At 38.8% G+C, this 19,830-nt stretch overlaps 1 protein-coding gene across 7 annotated transcripts in view; it reads left to right on the forward strand.

The window, feature by feature from the left end:
- Positions 1 to 19,830, forward strand: part of Syne2 (spectrin repeat containing nuclear envelope protein 2) — a 335,155-nt gene that overhangs the window by 184,812 nt on the left and 130,513 nt on the right. For all 7 annotated transcript variants that reach the window (XM_013067744.3, XM_021247771.2, XM_087195248.1 and 4 more), the window contains 6 exons: positions 7,703 to 7,968; positions 9,331 to 9,499; positions 11,002 to 11,157; positions 13,626 to 13,766; positions 15,264 to 15,446; positions 16,178 to 16,315. In XM_013067744.3, the coding sequence (XP_012923198.2) occupies positions 7,703 to 7,968; positions 9,331 to 9,499; positions 11,002 to 11,157; positions 13,626 to 13,766; positions 15,264 to 15,446; positions 16,178 to 16,315 (1,053 nt within the window). The remainder of the gene's footprint in view (positions 1 to 7,702; positions 7,969 to 9,330; positions 9,500 to 11,001; positions 11,158 to 13,625; positions 13,767 to 15,263; positions 15,447 to 16,177; positions 16,316 to 19,830) is intronic.

The following is a 19,830-nucleotide window of genomic DNA, read 5'->3' on the forward strand; positions in this document are numbered from 1 at the left end:
TCTGGGCTAATTCCAAGCTTTGCTCTTTTTCTTATGTTTCATCCCCAGTACTAAGGATTTTTTTTGTCTTATTTTGTTTTTTGAGACAGGGTCTTGCTATGTAGTTTATGCTGGCCTTGAACTCACTATATAGTTCAGGCTGGCCTCAAACTCACTGAAATCCTCCTGCCCCAGCCTCCCAAGTGATGGGATTACAGGTGTGTGCTGCTACACCTGGCTGCTCTTTTTATTTAATCACACCATTGCTTTATACCACCTGCAGCTGAATCTTACTAATTCTAACCCTTTATTCAGAGCTTTGTAACCATTCGTACAAACATTTGACAAAATCTGCCAACAAAATATATTTTTCGAAGAGTAGCAGAAGCAAATGTTCTCATATAGTACAATAACAGTTACTAAATGAGCAGGGATAGTTTGGAGCACTAGGTCTAGGTTTTGTCGCATTACATGCATCCTTGTCTCATTTGCCCTCACAGGAATCCAGGATATCTCTTTATTTGTCTGTCTACCTTTCTGTCTGTATCGATCTACCTATATTGATGTACACACACACACACACACGCACACAAACATAAGTGTGTGTATTTTTTAAATACATACTGCAGCCTCCCACATAGCTGGGACTATCGGCACACCACTATGCCTGGCTTCTATGAGGATATTATCCTGGTTTCACAGATGAGAAAAGTGAACAGTGAGATTGCATTAACCTGCCCAAATACACAAGTGGAAGAAGTCTAGATCAAATTGATATATAAGTTTTACTTTTTGGTGCTGGCTGCCCATGGAAGGGAGGTGCTCTACCACTGAGCTCCAGCCTCCGCCTGCTGTATGATTTCCAAGTGGCCCTTATCCAAAATGACATCATCAGAACATCCATACATATGAAATTCTGTTAGCATGGTTGGTGCCTTTATATGTGACAAAGGGAGTTTCTGCTTTTTAAATGTTTAAAGTAGTAATAAAATCATTTGAAATAAATGATTTGCATAAGATTTTTGAGAACTTAAATGCATAGTTTATAAATGTACAAATTAAAAAGGAAATTTAATTTTTGATTTAACTTTTTTCCCCTTCAGTCTTTCTATTTTTTTAAACAGAATGTACTTGGTATAATTATTAACTTCTGCTAATCCAGAATAATCATTTATTTTATGCTTCGGTGATCTTAATGTGCTAGAATAAAGTCAAGTCTTCAGAGATAATTGGAGATCTAGGGCTGGCTTCCTTGACTGTACCAAAAGTCGTTTCTTTGTTAACTCCTGTCTCTGTAGCTCTGTGTTTTTTATTCTTTCATTGTGTTTGCTTAGGGTGCAGCTAAGATCTTCCTTCCCTCCTCCCTCCCACTCTCGCTCCCTTCTTCTCTCTCATCCTCTTTTTTTCTTTCTTTTTTCCCCTCTTTTCCTCCCTCCTTGCCTTCCTCTCTCCCTCCCTCTCTCCCTCTCTCTTTCTGTCTCTCTCCTTCCTTCCTTCCTTCCTTTCTTTTTCTTTTTCTTTGTCTTTTTTTGTAATTAGATGTTTGGAATTTATTTATTTATTTTTCATTGAGTTTATTGGTATATTTTAGGTATAAAATACAGTTACATTCATCATTGGGATCTTGTACCTTTACATGAGTATCTTGGTTATTTTTTCCCCTTCCCCTGCCCTCCCTTCACCCCCTCCACCTTTCCCTATTTGCAAAGATTTTGTTTCCATTTTTTTCCTTTTCTCATATTTTTTCTTTTCCCTTTTTTCCTTTCCCCTACCCCTCCCACTTCCCCTGCTCCTTTACACCTTTTCTTCCTGTTGCACAATAGCAACTATACATTTTTAAAATTACAATATCAAGATCTAGGAGACATTACCACAGATTTTACAGAATTTAAAAGGATATAGAAAGCATATTACAAAAATCTTTTTTGAGATAAATTTGACAACTTTTATGAAGTACCTTGGAAGATAAATTAATGAAACTGACTCTGGAAGAAATATAAAATTTGAATAGCACCTATTAAAGAAAGTATATTCCTAGCTTGAAAACCTACCTATATGACAACAGCAGGCTTACACATTTTAACTGATAAATTATATCAAACATTTAAAGCAGAAAAAAGAAGGAACATGTCTCCCCTCATTTTAGGAAATCAACATTGTGCTAATCCTAAAACTGGATAAAGATAATAGAAGAGAAGAGTATGAACATAAATAAAAATTTGTTTAAGAAAAACTATTAGAAGTCAGATCCGACAGCATGTAGTAAGTGGTTTTATTATAGGGATGCCAGTGTTGGTTCAGCATTGGAAGATCCACCCCCATAAGTCATCATTTTAACAAAGGAAAGGAGAAAGCCATACGATCCTGTCAGTAGTTGCAGAAAAACTATTGGACTAAATTCTACAGCTGTTCATGGTAAAAGCTATCAGGAGACTAGAAGTAGAACATAACCTTCTCGACAGATAAAAGACATGTGCTCTATACTTTCAGCAAAAACACATTATATGAATGGAGAAGATACAATGCGGAACAAGGGCAGACATGCCTACTCTTCGTCTGTCCATTAAACTTTGAAACCTAGGCCCAAACCAAAATAGTAGGGCAATACAAAGAAACAAATAGCATAGGACTAGCGAAATAGAAGTAAAATCTTTATATGTAGATGAAATGATCATCTACAGAGAAAATGCTAAGAAATCTCAAGGAGCCCCTAGAACTTGTATTTGAATTTAGCAGGATTAGAAAACACAAGCTATATATAAAAATTCAGGTGTATGTATACTTGCTATAAATGAAGAATTGGATATTGAAATTTAAAAGTTATGTAGGAGTAGAAAGGACCTGGAAAAGTAAAAAGAAAAAAAAAATAACAGTGTTGGAAGACATTTCTTACCTAATTTTAAGACTTCTTCTAAAGCTACAGTAAGGCAATGTTGGCATAAGGAAAGACATATAGATCAATGGAATAAAACAGAGAATCTAGAAATAGAACCACACATATATGGTCCACTGAGTTTTGAAAGATTATTTAACATTAACATTTTATAGAACATAAACTCAACTCGAGCAGAGGAAAAGATAATGTTTTCATCAAATGGTACTAGAACACCTGGTATCTGTGTGTAAAAGATTAACCTCAACCCTTTATTTCCATACATAAAAATAACTTGAAAGGATCTGTGAACCTAAATATGAAAGACTAAAGCTATAAAACTTTAAGAAATTATAAGGGAAAATGTTCATGAATTTAGAGTAGGCAAGAATTTCCTAGGATACAAAAAACATGATGTATAAAAGAAAAAATTGATAAATAAGATTCCTTCAAAATTTAGAAGTTTGAAAGACATCGTTAAGAAAATGAAAAGTGGTCCTTAACCAGAGCATACTTATAATACATATAACCTATGACTAGAATATAAAGAGCACTTGCAGCTCACTGATAGACAACCCAATTAAAAAGTAGACACAAGAGGATGATAAATAGCCAGCACAGCATAAGGAAAGGTGTGCAACACTAGAATCAGAAAAATACTAATCAGTACAATATACAAGATTGTATTATACACTCATTAGGGAGATTAAGTTAAAGGTTTTGAAAGAACAAATGTCAGCTTAAGTGTGAACCAGTTAGAACTTTCTAATACTGCTCATGTGAATGTAAAATGATAAAACCACTTTGGAAAACAATATAGAAATTTCTTGTATTACTGTTAACCCACAGTTATGTTCTTAAGTTTTTACTTAAGAGAAATGAAAACACACATTCACAATAGATTTGTACATACAGGTTGACTGTCCTTTCTCTGCAATTCTTGAGACCAGAAGTGTTTCAGGTTTTGAAATCCACTTGATCTGCAAAGAGGATAGATACTCCTGCTTTTTTGGGGGTTCCTATCGCATGGAGTTTGTTTTCCACCCTTTAACTTTCATACTATTAGTTTCTTTTTAAATTAAGTACATTTCTTCTATGCAGCGTATTGTTGGATCTTAATTCTTGACCCATTCTGCCAGTGTATTTCTTTTGACTGGTGAATTGAGACCATTAACATCGATAGCTATAACTGATACATATTGACTTATCATTGTCATGACTTTTTCTTTTTGTTGGATTCTCCCCCTTTGTGTTTAATTTCTTGTCATGCCCGATGGATTCATTCTGCTGGGCTTCCTGGGGTTGTGATCTTCATTGTCTTTTCCTAGGATATTGTCTAAAATTTTTTGGAGTGCTGGTTTGGTATTCATGAAGTTCCTAAGGTGCTCTTTGTCATAAAAGTATCTTATTTCTCCATCCATTTTGAAAGATAGTTTTGCAGGGTAGGTCAATCTGGGTTGGAGGCTGTTTTCCTTTTGGGCTTGAAATACATCACTCCAAGCTCTTCTTGCCTTGATGGTTTGTGTTGAGAAGTCTGCTGTGATTCTGATGGGCTTTCCTTTGTATGTGATTTGTTTCTTTTCTCCAGCTGCTTGTAAAATTTTGTTCTTCTGTTGGGTTTCTGGAATCTTAAGTATTATATGCTTATGTGTAGATTTTTTTTTTTTTTTTTATCATGGCTAGTTGGAGTCCTATATACTTCCCTTATCTGTATGTCAAGTTCTTTTCCCCTGCTTGGGAAGTTTTCTGCCATCACTTCTGTGAACAGTTTTTTTATGTCATCTGCACTCTCTCCTGTTTCTTCATTGACTCTGATCAGTCTTATGTTATTCTTCTTTGCATTGTCTAGCAGCTGCTGGACTGATTTCTCATGGTCCCTTACTATTTGAAAGCAATTTTTCTTTTTCCTGGTCACTAATTGCCATCTTATATTCTATATCTGAAATTCTGTCCTCACATTGTCTCATTCTGCTGTGTAAACTTTTCAGTGGAGTTTTTAATCTCCTGGAGATCTGTTTGCATCTGTTTTGTAGATTCCATTTGTTTCCTATGTTAGGATTCCATCATGTTCCTCAGCTCGTCTATTTTTTTTTAATCTGTGTCAGCTTTAGATTTATTAATCATGTCTTACACTGTGGGTACAATCTCTGCTGTTATCTGAGAAATTATTTCTAATTTCATTTTTTCCAGATCCTCTTTTGTTGCCAGTTCAAGGAGTCCAGGTGATTGAATATCAGAGTGTTCCATCTCGTTTTCCTTTGGGGTTGCCTTAAGTGATCTGGAAGTCTGGTTTTGAGGCTTGTTTACATGTCTTCTCATTTCAACAGATGCAGCATGCTGTGCCTTTGTTGAGGAAATTTTTTGCTCTCCCGGGGTCTTCAATTCTCAGCAAGCCACAGAGCTGCCTTTTCTCTGCTGCTCACCAGTACACTAATCCTGGATTCAGAAAGGTGGCCTTCTGGATCCCTGAGCTGACCTGTTGTCTGGGTGGGCTTCTGGCTGAGGCCTGTGCACACTTGGGATGGTATCTAGGTGTGCCACTGGCTAGGGCCCCTATGTAGCTGTTGTCTGGGAGGGTCTTTAGCTGGAAGCTATGCACTCCAGTTCCTGTTGTGTGAGCAAGCTTCTGGCCAGGGTCTCCCGTACTTATTGATGGTATCAGGGCAAACCTCTGGCTGTTGCTTGTGTGCCTGTGCAGCTCTTTTCTCAGCAGGCCCTTGGCTTGGGCCAGTGTGCCCCAGCCTCTGGGGTCGAGGTGGAGCCCTGGCTGGGATCTGCTTGCAGCCAGGCTGCTCTGGTCCACACTGCTGCTCCCCCAACTAAGGTGGTCTGGTGTGCCTTTATTGCAGAGATTTTCTTTACTTTTCCAGTGGGCTTTAATTTTCATCAAGGGGCCTTAGGGAACCCCTCTTTCTGTTGTTCATGTCTATTCTCTCTTCTCAAGCTCAGAACAATGTCCTTTATGACCCCCGCCACTCTGCGGTGTGGATCTTGGTAATGGCTCAGCAAAGCAGGGGGTGGGGGTGTGTTTGTGTGTGCTGGTGCCCGCACAGCTCACCGTCACTCTGGGGTGCTGGTACAGCAGCCTGAGAGGCTCACCTTGTCGGTTTTCTTTCTTTGTAATGGAGCTTGAACCCATGGTTTTCACACTGAGCTACATCCCCTTTACTTTATTTTAACATTTTGCTAAGTCACCAAGTTGCCAAAGGCTGGGCTTGAGCATTCGATCTTACCTTCACCTCCCAGAGTGCTGGGATTACAGGTGTGCACACCTACACAGCCCCTTCTCCCTTTTGACTCTTCTTTATAATTGACTGTGTGCATAAATATTTTATGGGCAATTTTATTAGAATTCTAAGTACAAGGAAAATCATTAGGAGTTGCAGAACCTGTTGTAGGTGGCAAAGTGCATGCATAATCTTTGACATCTATTTGACTGTCTGGAGGACTGTCTTTGTCCCCAAACCAGCAAAATTTACCATAAAGTTTGTTGAACTTTGACACATAAATTTAATCACATGACCATCATCAAAATCAAGATTTGAGACTTTTTCATGTTCCGTAAAAATTCCCCTATATCCCTTTATGGTCCATCGCCTCCAGCTCCTGATGACTATTAATCCATTTTTTTTCCTGTAGATTTTCTTTTTCTTTTCTTTTTTTTTTTTTTTTTCGATTTTTCCTTTTCCAGAACATATCATAAATGAAGTCATCCAGCCTGTATCCTTTGGTTTCTCTTCAGTAAGAATAATGCAGTTGAGATTTGCTCTTGCTGCTGTTTATCAGTATTTCATTTGTTATTTATTTCTGAGTAGGATTCTGTTGGCTGGGTGGAGCACAGTTTGTCCATTCACAAGATGAAGAATTGCCTGGCTTTTGAGTAAAATTATTATCTTAAAAAGACTTGTTCTTGGGCTGGGGATGTAGTGCAATGGGAGTGTTTGTCCAGTGTGTGTGAGGCCCTTGGTTCCGTACCCAGCATGCACAAAAAGGTTCTCCCTCTTGGGTTTCCCTCTTCAGTCACTCACCAACCTTACACCAGACAGCAGAGCTGTGGTGGGGCTCATTTCTGTCAGTGTAAGTGTAGCTCACTGGTGCAGTGCTCTCTGATGGCAGATGTGTGACCAGACCTGAGCAAGAGGACTAACACATCCTGGGCAGAATAGGATAGGTTAGTGGTACAGCCAAAGGGAGGACCAGAGAATTCCTGCAGGAGCATAAGAACCATTGGATTTAGGGGCCTTTGAGACTTTCTTTGTCTTTGTTCAGGGCTGTGGAATCCCTAGTTTCCAGATATGTGTTGAAGTAAGGTATGTGTTTCCAGTTGATACCAGAGGATGGTGAATGCGTAGTTGGTCCAGTCGTTCCAGCTGCTTTCCCCTTGGTGTCAGAGTAGTAGGAGCCTGGACTTCCCTACGGAACAGACCAAGATCAGAGGGAAGGAAAAGAGACCTGCAGAAATTTTCATTTCCAGTAGTTGCCCGGCCTCTTACACTGGAAGCAGTATTGTGGGCTTGTTTAACTAATTCATGGATGTCTCCAGACATTACCCAACAGAAACCTGAAAGGGAAATAAATTACTTTAAATCTTCAACATTTCCTTCAGCCCACAACAGCAACATTTCATTTTAATTGCACTTTTACTTGAGCATCAAATGGGAGCTGACAGCAGAGGGGTACCATTCCCAGCTTAGGAGAATGTGTTACTTTGAACTGGGAAATGGCATTAGGAACCCTTTACAGAAAGCGTATCCAAACATGGCTGTAGAGGAGCATTTCAGGCCCTAGTCATGGTAAGAGTATGTGCTACTTACTTCTGCTCTGTTGTTGTTGTTGTTGCTATCAAATTAGATTGAACGAGAAGCAATTATTCTAGAAAATCTTCAAGAGGAACTCCCAGAAATTCCTAAAACCAAAGAGGCTGCTGGCACCGAGGAGCTCTCTGAGCTGCTGGACACCATGTGCCAGTTTGAGGAGAGCGTGGAGCAGCAGCGGCTGTTGCTGGCTCTGCTTCTTCAGCGCATATCGGGCATCTGGGTGGTCCCCGAAGGCGCCCAGGCTGCCGAAATGGTGCCTGCGCTTCAGGAGATTGGGTCCATGCAGGAACGATGCGACAGGTAAGATCTGTGAGAAAATGTGCTTGACTGTCCTGGCTCTTAAGTTTTAAAAAGGCCTAATTGAGAAAATGTAGAAATATTACAGAATAATGACAAATGATACTACAGAATTGAGTAGACGCTGATAGGTATGAAAAGAGATGAAACAGGTGAATAATTATAATTAAAACAAGTGCTGATTTTCTATTCTGATATTACTGAGTGGGGATATCCTTCAAGTTCCTTTGTAATATTTACTGGTTTTCTATAGGAAAGTTAGACAATGTATAAAATCTTAAAGAATAGCATTAAAAATACATTTAATCTCATTCAGCAACAGTGACTGCCAAGTACTTTTATTCTCATTTTGGTTTTTGTAGTCTCATCTTTTTTACTTATGAATTTCTTTTTAAACAAGTGGAGAGCATACTACTATTGTTCTCTTCTGAGTAATTTATCATCATATTACATTTGTTTTCCAATGCCATCATTATCATCTGTATAATCTACCATGTGAATATGCCATCATTTATTTAACCAAGCTCTTAATAAGGAATTTAAAAATTATATGTAATTCTGTTACTTTGATAAAACCCATGCAATAAATATTCTTGTGTCAGAATTCCTGGGACTGTGAGCAGATCATTGAGAAAGATACCAAGAAATAGAAATATTGGGTCAAAGGATAATAATTTGTGGCTAGAAATGCTCTTAAAGAAAAAACTTTACTGTCTCAGAGTCACTCAGCAAATGCTTCTGACACCAGATAAGTGTGGGTTTCCATCTGACACCAGCTGGATTTCCTGCAGTTCCATTCAAACTCCTGGAGATTGCTCAGAGATTTCAGACCCACAGTGCTATCCCCACTTTGAACACCAATTGCAAGCGGCAGGTTGTCACTGTGCTTGTGACACAATGGCTACTGGAGGATCCTCCGACACCTTCCCCAGGTTCCAGTAATTTGCTAGGGCAGCTCCTAGAACCCAGGGAAATGCTTTTACTGGTTTATTAATAAGAGATATAATAAAGGACACAGCTGAACAGCCAGGTAGAAGCCCTGTATTGGTCAAGGGCTGTGGGACTGGACCCAGTATGTCTATTAGTATATCACAAATACTTAGCAAGTAAGGAGCTCTTGGGAAAGATGTTTTCCCTACTCTGTGGCCTGTAAATAGTGTTACTGTTACAGCAGTTGGGCTCAGCTGAGGAGAAAAAGGCAAATGGGGCTTGACACACGTTTGTGTATGTGATGTATAAGTCATTGAGAACTAATTTTATTGAAATCATTGGAAGTCACCTTTTTGTGTGCTATTCAGACATTTTGTTAATTGTTGAAATAAAACGATTTCACAGAAATAATTATATTTTGATGCTTTATTTCAGGCTTCTTCAGAAAGCTCAAAGCAGTAAGGACCTGATACAGACTGAAATCCAGGAAAGACTTTCCTTCACAAAAGAAATCATTGCTTTGAAAAATTCATTTCAAAAGAGCACAACTTCTTTCCAAAATATGGCCCCAGAGGGCCACCCAGAAAGGGCAGAGCAGTTCGAGGTGAGTGAGCTAGTGAATGTGGCTGATAATGGTCCTCAGTCTTGTAGTCAGAGTCCTTGGGGCAAAGGTGACCCACTGATGAGGGCTGAAGAAATGTTCCAGGGAAAATCTAGGGAATAAGTGTGATTGAAGACCAGGCTGCGAGAGAGGCAGGTCTGCACCAAGCAGACCTTTTCCAGCCAAGTTTCAGGTGTGCTGGGTGAACAGTGGTGTCAGAGCCCTCGTGGGTGCCATGTTAGACCCCTTCTTTAGTCAGACCTGACATCTTACCTCTGACTGGGGCTGTGTCCACAGCTTGGGTCACGAGGGTACTTATTTCTTCAGAATGATCTCTCCTGTCATCCCAGTTCAGTGGCAGTAGTAAAAAATGACATCTGTGGCCGGGGATTTAGGTCAGTGTTTTCGCCACCTGCTGCGCAAGCGCAAGAACCCGAGTTCGATCCCCGGTACCCCCCCCCCAAAAGACATCTGGCAGTGTATTTAAAAGCTACTTGCTGCTGTGAGCCAGAGCTTTTAGTTATTCATTCTGAGAAAGGAAACGTAACTGACAGTACCAGAGCCTTGCTCTGAATGGAGACCTTTCCTCCTGGATGGGGCGTGGGTGACAGATGACACCCACGCCTCCAGCCCCACCCATGACTGAGTGGCTCTGTGCTTTACTGTTCCCTTTCCAGACTTGTTCAGAAAAAGAAAGCACCAACACGTTGCAGAGCCATTTAAAATTGTAATCATTCTTCAGCATGGTGACTCATTCCATTAACACAAATAATGCTACCGAAAGGCTACTGTACACAAAACAAACAACAAAAAAGCCAAAGGAAAGTCAAGAAGTATTTTTCCACTTGATCTTTGGGAAACTTTCCCAAACAAATGAGTTTCTCCTTTATATAATTACTGCAGGAGAGTGTAGATCAGATTTTATTTTTAGGCCACAACCAATGGGCTGTTTGTTCAGGTTTCTTTTTATCTCCTAGAACCTACATTCTTTGCAGGGAATTGGAACTCTCCCTTTTGAAAGGAGCTGAGCTCTCCTGAGCTGTCTAATTACATGAAACAGACACTTTTGCTTTAGCATCAGGCTTTTAGTGGCCTTGACTCATTGTGATGATAATGTAGGAAGAAGTAGAAATAGCAACAAGTTAATAACAGCACCATAAAACTTCTTTGAAACTTTTTGCTACTTGTAGCTTTTTAAATCTTGAAGCTGAGATACAGTTAAATCCTAGAGGCACTTTAGAAGCAGGGGGGATGTTGTAATGTCTTTTTTGCAACAATGGTTTGACGTAGTGAAGAGATATCAAGTTTAATTCTTACAAATTATAAAGTATCATCTGTCTAAACCGGGTATCTCTCTGGGTTAATCAGCTTGTATCAATAGTGAGGTTTTGTCATTCAGGGTTTGCTTATTTAAATCATGAGGACATGCTGGAAAGTTGCTTTCACTTTTTAGAGCTAAACCTTTCCTCCCAGACCTGTGAGTATGGAAACTCTCTTGTTTTTAGGAGCTTCAAAGCTTTGTTGAGAAAGGGAAGCTAACTTTTGGAAATATTATGGAAAAACTGCGAATCAAGTATTCTGAGATGTACACCATAGTCCCCACTGAGGTTGAATCCCAGGTGGAAGAATGCAGAAAAATGTTAGAAGACATAGATGAGAAGGTAATAATAATGTTTGTATTCAGATTGTAATTGTTGGAGTTGAATAACTATAAAGAAGAAACATCTTTTAATGTTACTTTTGCATTTGCCCTGATTTCAGCTCTGACTGGTTTTATAGAGTTTGGTTAAATGATAGTTTCGTGTATTAAATGCTGAGATAAAGGTACCCTAAGTAGGGCCAGGGATTTAGCTCAGTGGCACCATGCCTGCCTCGAAAGCGCAAGATCCTGAGTTAGATCCCTGGTACCAAACAAAAGGCACTCTGGGTAAGTGACATAGATAACAGAATATTATTTTATTTTTTTTTTGTTACCGGGGATCGAACTCGGGTCCTTGTGCTTGCACAGCAGGCGGCAAAACCACTGAGCTAAATCCCCGGCCCCTAGATAACAGAATATTAGACTATGTGTATATTTTACTTGTCTGCATGCTTAGTTTTTCTTCTCTTCCATTTAAAAAAGTTATACATTATCTTTTACTTGGATTATTAGTATTTTTTTCACTGCAGAAACTTAAAATATCTTGGACATGCTTTAAAATATTCTGAAACATTTTGAAATAACAAAAAATAAGAATAAGAATACAGATTTCACAACTCACTAGAAATAATACTTAACTTATAGTATCTGCCTAATTATGATACTAACAGAATTCTCACAAGACACACCTAGGCAGATCTTTGTACTTCAAAGTGCAGATCTGAACAAGGGTAGGAATATATTATAGTACTGCAGATAGGTGTTTAGCAAGACCATTTTATTGAATTTTTAAAAGGCAGTCCAAACCCAATGGAACAAAATTTTGTTTTGTCCAGCAGCCACAGAGGATTTTTATATTTTTTTTTTGAAGTTTAGAATACTTATAACTTTATAAACAATACAGATCTTCAGTCCATATACCAAAAATCATATTTCAGACTAGTTGCTAGAATCTGTCATTGACTTATATGACAGATTTTTTTTTTTTAGGAAAATCTATTCTGTATTTAAAAAAAAACATGTCACCTCCTAATATAACAAACATTTTGATTTACATACAAGAAAACCTGTTAGATACTTTCTTGAGAAGTATATACTATTGGCTTTGTTTTTAAGAGCCTACTAAATGTATTGAGAGGAACTAAATGTTATTCTCATGAATACTTTGTGTAAAAAGCCCTACAAAGTCAATTAATAGTAACCAGCCTTTCAGATTAAGGTTGAATATTTCCACTGTGAACTTGTATAGTTGTAACCAATAGCAGCTGACTTTTTGTGTGTACAATTGGTTTTAAGGTAGTTCAGGATACAGGACCCAGGCTGCAGACACAGTATTATTGTGTGTATTCAGATGGTTACTTAGTCTCCCCCGAATATCTCTGCTAAGTAACTAAATGGTTTGCATTTGTATCAGTAGAGTAACTGCCTCGATTATCAGAAGACTTCATTTTGTATTTGTTATACCCGCAGCAAGAAACAAATAATGTGGGATCAAAGGGAGATTGAAAAATAATCTTGACTATGGAATGGTGTGTGGAATAAAAACATGACATGAAAGAATCAACAATGTGATGAGAATAGAACCTGGAATGGAGTCTGGCCAAGTTCAGCCCCTGGCTTGCTATGTGTGACCTTAGCTTTAGCTTTTAGTGTGTTTCAGTTTCTGTGTCAGTGTGCTTATCTGCATGGGATGGTTTTAGTCTCAGTGGTTGTACAGATAGAGTGAGGAGTAAAAGGATTCTACAAAAGCATGTAGTATTATTTGATTCTTTAGTGGCTGCTTAGAGAAAGCCTATTAACATAGTTTAAAAAAAAAAAACAACACAAACTAATCAGGTATTTGACAAAATGATACATTCAGCACTCATCTTTCCTAGCACAAGTCATTTAGATTTTTTAAAAAATTAAACTGCTCAGCAGCTAGATTTCTGGTTGCTGGGTAAACACATACTAGAAACAGTCGCACAAAGAAAATTTAAGCCCTGCATCATCAAGAAATATCCACATTTAGAAGGTTGTTTCACCTAGGTGAATATTATGATGGAAATTTCATTTTGTTTTTTTAAGTTGGCTTGAGAATATCTTTCGTTTTATTGAAAACAGATCTGTGCCGAGAATTTTCTCATAAAATGGACAGATTGTGTAATAAATAATTTATCCACAGAAATTCTCTCCTATCATTTGATCCATGGGGGTATGTTTCAGAGTCCACTCAGTAGCCTTGCCCAACACAGCATGCAATTTTTGTTATTTAAATCAATCACTTTATTTCTAGATTATATTTAGAAGGTCAGGCAAACAGCTGCCATTTATTAGTTGGCTAATCTACCTTCTTACTAAGGCATTATCTGATACAGTTTGGAATTCTTTCCCCATAAACTTTAAACACTTTTACAAATAAGAGCAGTGAGTACCACTTTTGTGGTTTGAACTCTGGAAGAGAGAGCAGAAACTCTCTCTAACCCAACTGTGACTCCCCCTTTGTAACAGATGTGCAGTGAAGCCTTGAAGAACTCCCCATCCTGTGTGATGAGCAGGAAAAGAGAGGAAATTAACAGTGGGCTTCAGCAGGTTGAAAAAATGTTGCAGCAGAAAACCAAAAACATTGAGAAAGCCCAAGAAATTCAAAAGGTAACAACCTCCTTTAACTCCCTTCCGCATGTGGTGTTTCAGGTCCACTCCTCCTCCTCCTGACCTCAGTCAGGAGTTAGAGTCTCAGAGCCCCATCTGAGAGGCCACCTTCCAGCTAGAAGGGAGGCTGCTTTGAAGGCCTCTGAGTATAAGCTGGAATTTCCTCAGACAAGGGAAAGTAAGAGCCTTATCTTGGAAAGACTGATACAAAAATAATGCAACAGAGTAGGAAACATACTAACAATTTTTCTTTAGATTCCCAAGGTGAAAAAAGGGAAAATAAAAAGTCCAAATTGATTTCCCTATAAAATGTCTTAGGAAATAAGATCTTAAGTAAAACTGTACAGATACATAATTTTCTACCTCTGAATACCTAAACAGATGCCAGCATATGGGTTCTGAATTGCATCTACATTTTAAGGAAATACGCTAATATATTTGGGAATTTTAAAAAATAGATCAGAAGGTGGCTCACTATTGGATACAGTCTTGGCTCTTATGTAGAAGAACCTGCTTACCAAGTCAGATTTTCCTGTTTCTCAAAATTATATTAAATATTAAGATTTGAATATTTTACCTTTGACAAGTTCAAAACTGAATCTAACCTATTAGTTTCTTGAATCATTGCTAATGGCCTGCAGCTGGATTTTTCTGCCTGTATGTTAATTCTGAGTTAATGCAGACATGTTTTTTGCTGTTAATTTTATTTTCACACTTAATAAATTGTTTTCTAGAATATATATATCCCTTTTTATATTATTTTGTAGACAAAGTCTTGCTATGTTATCCCAGTTGATCTTGAATTCCTGGGCTCACACAATCCTCCTGCCTCAGCATTCCAAGTGCTGGGAATACAGGTGTATAGCACCACATCCCCTTGAACAGCCCTTTTTCCCTGGCATTCTTTTATTTATTTAAAATGGCAGCAGCAAGACCATCTCTTTTTTGTTTTGGGGGTTTTTTTTGGTACCGGGGATCGAACTCGGGTCTTTGTGCTTGCGCAGCAGGCGGTGAAACCACTGAGCTAAATCCCCGGCCCCTTGAACAGCCCTTTTTATTTTTTTATTTTTATTTTTATTTTTGGTACCGGGCATTGAACTCAGGATCTTGCGCTTGTGAGGCAGGCGCTGTAACCACTGAGCTAAATCCCTGGCCCGTACAGCCCTTTTAAAATGTAATGTTTATCTCATAGCTTTTGGAAAGTTAGGGCTATATTGACCTTGTTTACTGTCATTCATCTCTGAAATATGTCCAGGTCTTTCTGTTCCCCTACATCTAATTTAAACCAAGATGCCTACAGTTAGGAGTTAGTTACAGTTAGGAGAACTCAGAAAAAAATTATTTTTCAGTGTAGATCACAAATGGTTGCTAAATAGAAGTATGCCGACAATGTTGTTTTGATAGCAATTCCAAATGCAAATAACCATGTGAAAACTAGGTATCCCCCCGTCCACCATGACACCTTCATTCAGCCTGACTGACAATTTTCTTCTCTAGAAAATGTGGGATGAGCTAGATCTCTGGCATTCCAAGCTGAATGAGCTGGATTCTGAAGTTCAGGACCTCGTTGAACAGGACCCAGGACAGGCTCAAGAATGGATGGACAGCCTGATGATCCCTTTCCAGCGGTATCAGCAAGTGTCCCAAAGAGCAGAATCCAGAACCTCCCAGTTAAATAAGGTGGGGCTGGGGCTCATGATAGCTACATAGCATGTGGTAGTACTGAGATGGGCTTAAAACAAAAATATACAGATTCAGAGGTAGCCAGTTTCCCTAGAGTTACCAGTTTTGGAAGGCAGTAGCTTCAGGTAAGCACTGAGTGCACAGCATTCCAGCACTGGTACAAGCTGGAAGTCTGGGGTAGACACAAACTAAAATCCAAAAGTGAGACTATAACAGGAGCCCAAATAGTGCCATCATTCCCAACAGGTAGATGAAGACCAGTAATGGGAATTTAGGGCAGGCACTGCCTGGAGTCCAAGGAGGAAGCCAGCCAGGAGCAAGACTGCTGTCTGGGAACAAGGTCCCTTTCTGCCTCCATTCTAAATAAGGGCAATGGTTCAATAAGTTGTGAGTGTAATCAGGAAAGGACAGGATCCTAGTCTTACAAGAAATGGGATATTGTAGGGCAAGGTCCAGTCTTTAGAATGAGGAATAATTGGGAACTAGGCTAGTTGCAGGCGAATCTGAAACCCTTGCTGAGGCCAACAGTGTTGGGGTAGAACTGTTTAAATCCCTTTTACCTCTGGTCAAGATCAGTCTTAAATGTTGGAAGGTCCTTCACCTGGAGTAGGTGGTCCAGGATCCTCAGCCCTGGCAGAGGAGAAGAAGCCACCTAACTCTTCAGTGGGGATGCATTCACCTCTGGTAACCAGCCTCTGACTACGCTTGGTACTGTGTTTCTTTCCCAGGCCACAGTTAAGATGGAGGAGTACAGTGATCTTCTGAAGAGCACAAAGGCTTGGATAGAAAACACCAGTTGCTTGCTGGCCAATCCCGCTCACTGTGACTCATCTAAGACCCTGAGTCACCATGCCAGCACCCTGCAGGTGAGTGTGTGCTGAGGTCCCCTGCGCCTGATAGGACCTGCTCACTGATTAGCTGATTGTCATCATCTTTTTCTCCTCTTACCCCTACAACAGTGTTACTGCTAATCATGCCAAGAAGCAGAGGGAAGCTTGGGACAGTGGCAGGCACTAGATAGGAATCTTGGAGACCAAATCTGGTTCTTTTTGTCCTACTGACTACTTACTTTTTATGATGATTCAGCCTATTTCTTTGTGGGCCTCAGTTTCCTCATCTGTGAAGTGAGAAGGCTGCACTGGATGGCTTTGATGGTTTGGAGCCACGGAAGTCTACTGTGACCCCCAGTATTCTCATTCCTTGGTGTATATGACCTGTATAATTGCCTTTCTTAGAGTACAGGCAGGAATAGAAGTATGTCATTGATTAGGTTATATTACCTGGCTTTGTGGCAATGGGATATGGATTCTCAAGAAAGCACAATCACTTAATTACAGGATTCCCTAGCAGCAAATCATAGGTTCTCCTGGACGGAAAGGGCTAAGCTGCCATACTGTGAGAGGGCCATGGGGTTAGCACTCAAAAGCAACTTCTAGATGCTGAGAGCAGCCCCTCACCGCTAGCCAACAAGAAAATAGGGATCTCAATTCCCAGAGCTAAATTTAACGGACAACCAAAGTGAACTTGGAAGGGAACCTGGAGCTCTAGATGGCTTCATGGTTGCAGTCTGGTGGCACCCTGAGCAGAAGACCCACCAAACTGGGCCTGAACTCCGACCCGCAGAACATACCTGATCACACTTTTTTAAAAGCAGCCATATTTGTGGCAGTTAGTTTATGCAGGAGTAGAAATCTAATCTCCCAGTTCCTTCCAGTTTTGACATGCCGAGATTCTAAATCCCGTGTCCCTCCTGGGGCTCCACAGGGGCTTACAGAGCTCCATGCCAGCTTACAGAGCCAGAACAGGTGGAAGTATTTTCCTGCATGGGGCCATGACTTCTGGGATGGTCCAGAGTGAGTGTGGACTGCAGTTTGATTTTGAAGGTGTACTTTCCTTCTCTCATGTGGTCAGCCATGAGAATGAGTCCCCTAGGAAATGTTGTGTAACAGTATTTACAGTAATCACACCTCGAAGACTATCCAATCTCTTTTTGTATCAGCACAATGTGTTCCTGAGTGAGCTGACTTCAGACTTCCTGATGTTTGAGAATTGGTGGCTCATTTTTGTCCTGTGGTAAAAGTTGTCAAGATACTGCATTTTCACTCATCTTCTTATCTTACTCTTGCTTGTGACCCCCCTCCCCCATACCTTAGGTTGACTCTACACATCCCCAGGACTTGTCATCTTTGTATTTTTAAATGCTTTTATGATTCACCATTTTTGAAGAATTTTCCAGGACCAGAGAAAGGAATGATGATTTTTTTCCCCCTCAACTGCTTTTTTTTTCTTTGATACCTGGGATTGAACTCAGGACCTTGTGGCACCACTGAGCTAAATCCCCAGCCCCTTCAAATGCTTTTGATGCATTAAAAATTTAAAAACTACTAATGTAAACTCAGGTAAAAGCAGCTAGACTTTTACTGCTTTCTAATGAGGAAATGTTTAAGTGTGAAAGCCTCGCTGTAGCTGTTGACTTGCTAAGTGGCCAGACTTTATTTATGAGCTCGAGCTGAGCAGAGATGCAGGTTTCTTTCCCATGGAATGGATTCTAGTGAAACCCCATTGGTGAGTAACTCCCACGGAGCCAGTCCTGTGAGAAAATCCCGTTTTGTCCTTACAATGAAAATAATTGTCTGACTCATAGTTCTCCTTTCCATTTGCTGGCACTTACTTTTTAAAAAAGACTTAAAGAGCTATCAGAATTCTCAGCTAAGCTTTTTAAAACTTTGTTTTAATTATAGTATAACTTTCTTCCTGGATTGCATTCATTGAAGTAAGTTTGCATAGCGTAAAGATGATTTCACAAATACTGCTGTTGTAATTAAGAGTTATTAAAACATAAATTGTCTTTGTAAAAATAGTAAGCTAACTTGCTTTTAAATCCACTTTTAATGTCATTTACATGTATTAAAATGCACCCATTTTTAGTGTGCAGTTAGGTGACTTTTGATAAAGGTACAGCTGTGTAATCACAAATTTTTCTGTGGACATAGATATTCATTTGATTTCATTTCATGTCAATGAATAAATAACTAAGAGTAGGATTCCTGACATTTGTGGTAAGTTTTTTAAGTAAAAAAAAAAATTGTTCTCCAATGTGGAGTATTATTTTTAATTCCTGCCAGCAAAGTGAGTTCTAGTTGCTCTGTGTTTTCACTAGCACTTGATGTTGTCTTTGATACAGCCTTTTTAGTGATGTGTTTCATTGTGGTCTAAATGGCTTTTCCTTAATAACTAATGATTTTGAGAACTTAATCATATTCAGTGGTACCTTGGTTCATGAGCTTGATTCTTTCCATGATTCTGGTTGCAAACAGAATTGGATGAGAACCAAATCAAATGCAATGGTTAGGTTCAATGTTGACCTTATGGGGAAATTTGATTCGATTCTCATCCAATTCAGTTTGTGACCAAAATTGTGGAGAGAATTAAGTGTGTGAATCAAGGTACCACTGTTCTTACTTGGGATTTGTACACTTCTTTGTGAAGGGTCCAATTTTTGGCACATTTTTAAATCGAATTGCTTGTCTTACTGAGTTGTAAGATTTATTTGTAAAACATTCTTAAAACTATTTCTGTGATATATATGTAATTTACAATATTTTGTGATATGTGACTTATAATATTTTCTTTTTATGTGTTATTTTGTGTGCTATATCTAAGAAACCTTTAACCCAAGATCACAAAGAGTTCCTCTTGTTATGTTCTAGAAATTTCATAGTACTAAATCTTATTTTTAAGACTGTTATCTAAGTAACATTAATCGTTATGTATAGTGTGAATCAAGGGTCAATATTCAAGGGTCATTTTTTTCCATACAGATACCAGATTATTCCAGCACCATTTATTGAAAAGATCTTCACCAGTGAATTTCTCCAACACCTTTTTCAAAATAATTGACCTCATAGATACGGATCTATTTCTGAGTTCTGTCTTCTGTTCTGTTGATCTGTTCATTTACCATTATGACAGTCTTGATTCCTATAGCTTTATAGTAAATTTTAAAATCAAATAGCATAAATTCTACAATTTTGTTCTTTTTCCAATTTGTTTTGGCTGACCTTATTCTTTTGTATTTCCATATAAATCTTAGAATCGGCTTATAAATTTATATTTTGAGGTCTTCAGCACTGGAAAAAAAAAGGGATGGAGAGAAACTCTAACTTTGAAAGTTACTACATGTTTTAAGGGGCTTTTTATGCACAACTAAAAATACTCTTCTTACCTCTGTCACTCAGGAAGTTCCAAACATTTTAGAAGCTTTCTACTAGAAAGTTAGGATAAAGACCAAATAAATACATTTCTTATTACAGGTTGAGCATCCATAACTTGAAAATCTGAAATTTGAAATGTTCCAAAATCTGAAACTTTTTGAGTACCC

This window comes from Heterocephalus glaber, unplaced genomic scaffold (genome assembly GCF_053883595.1).
Source record: "Heterocephalus glaber isolate CG9 unplaced genomic scaffold, H.glaber_assembly_v1.0 deba00001608, whole genome shotgun sequence".
In the NCBI taxonomy this organism is placed as follows: domain Eukaryota; kingdom Metazoa; phylum Chordata; class Mammalia; order Rodentia; family Bathyergidae; genus Heterocephalus; species Heterocephalus glaber.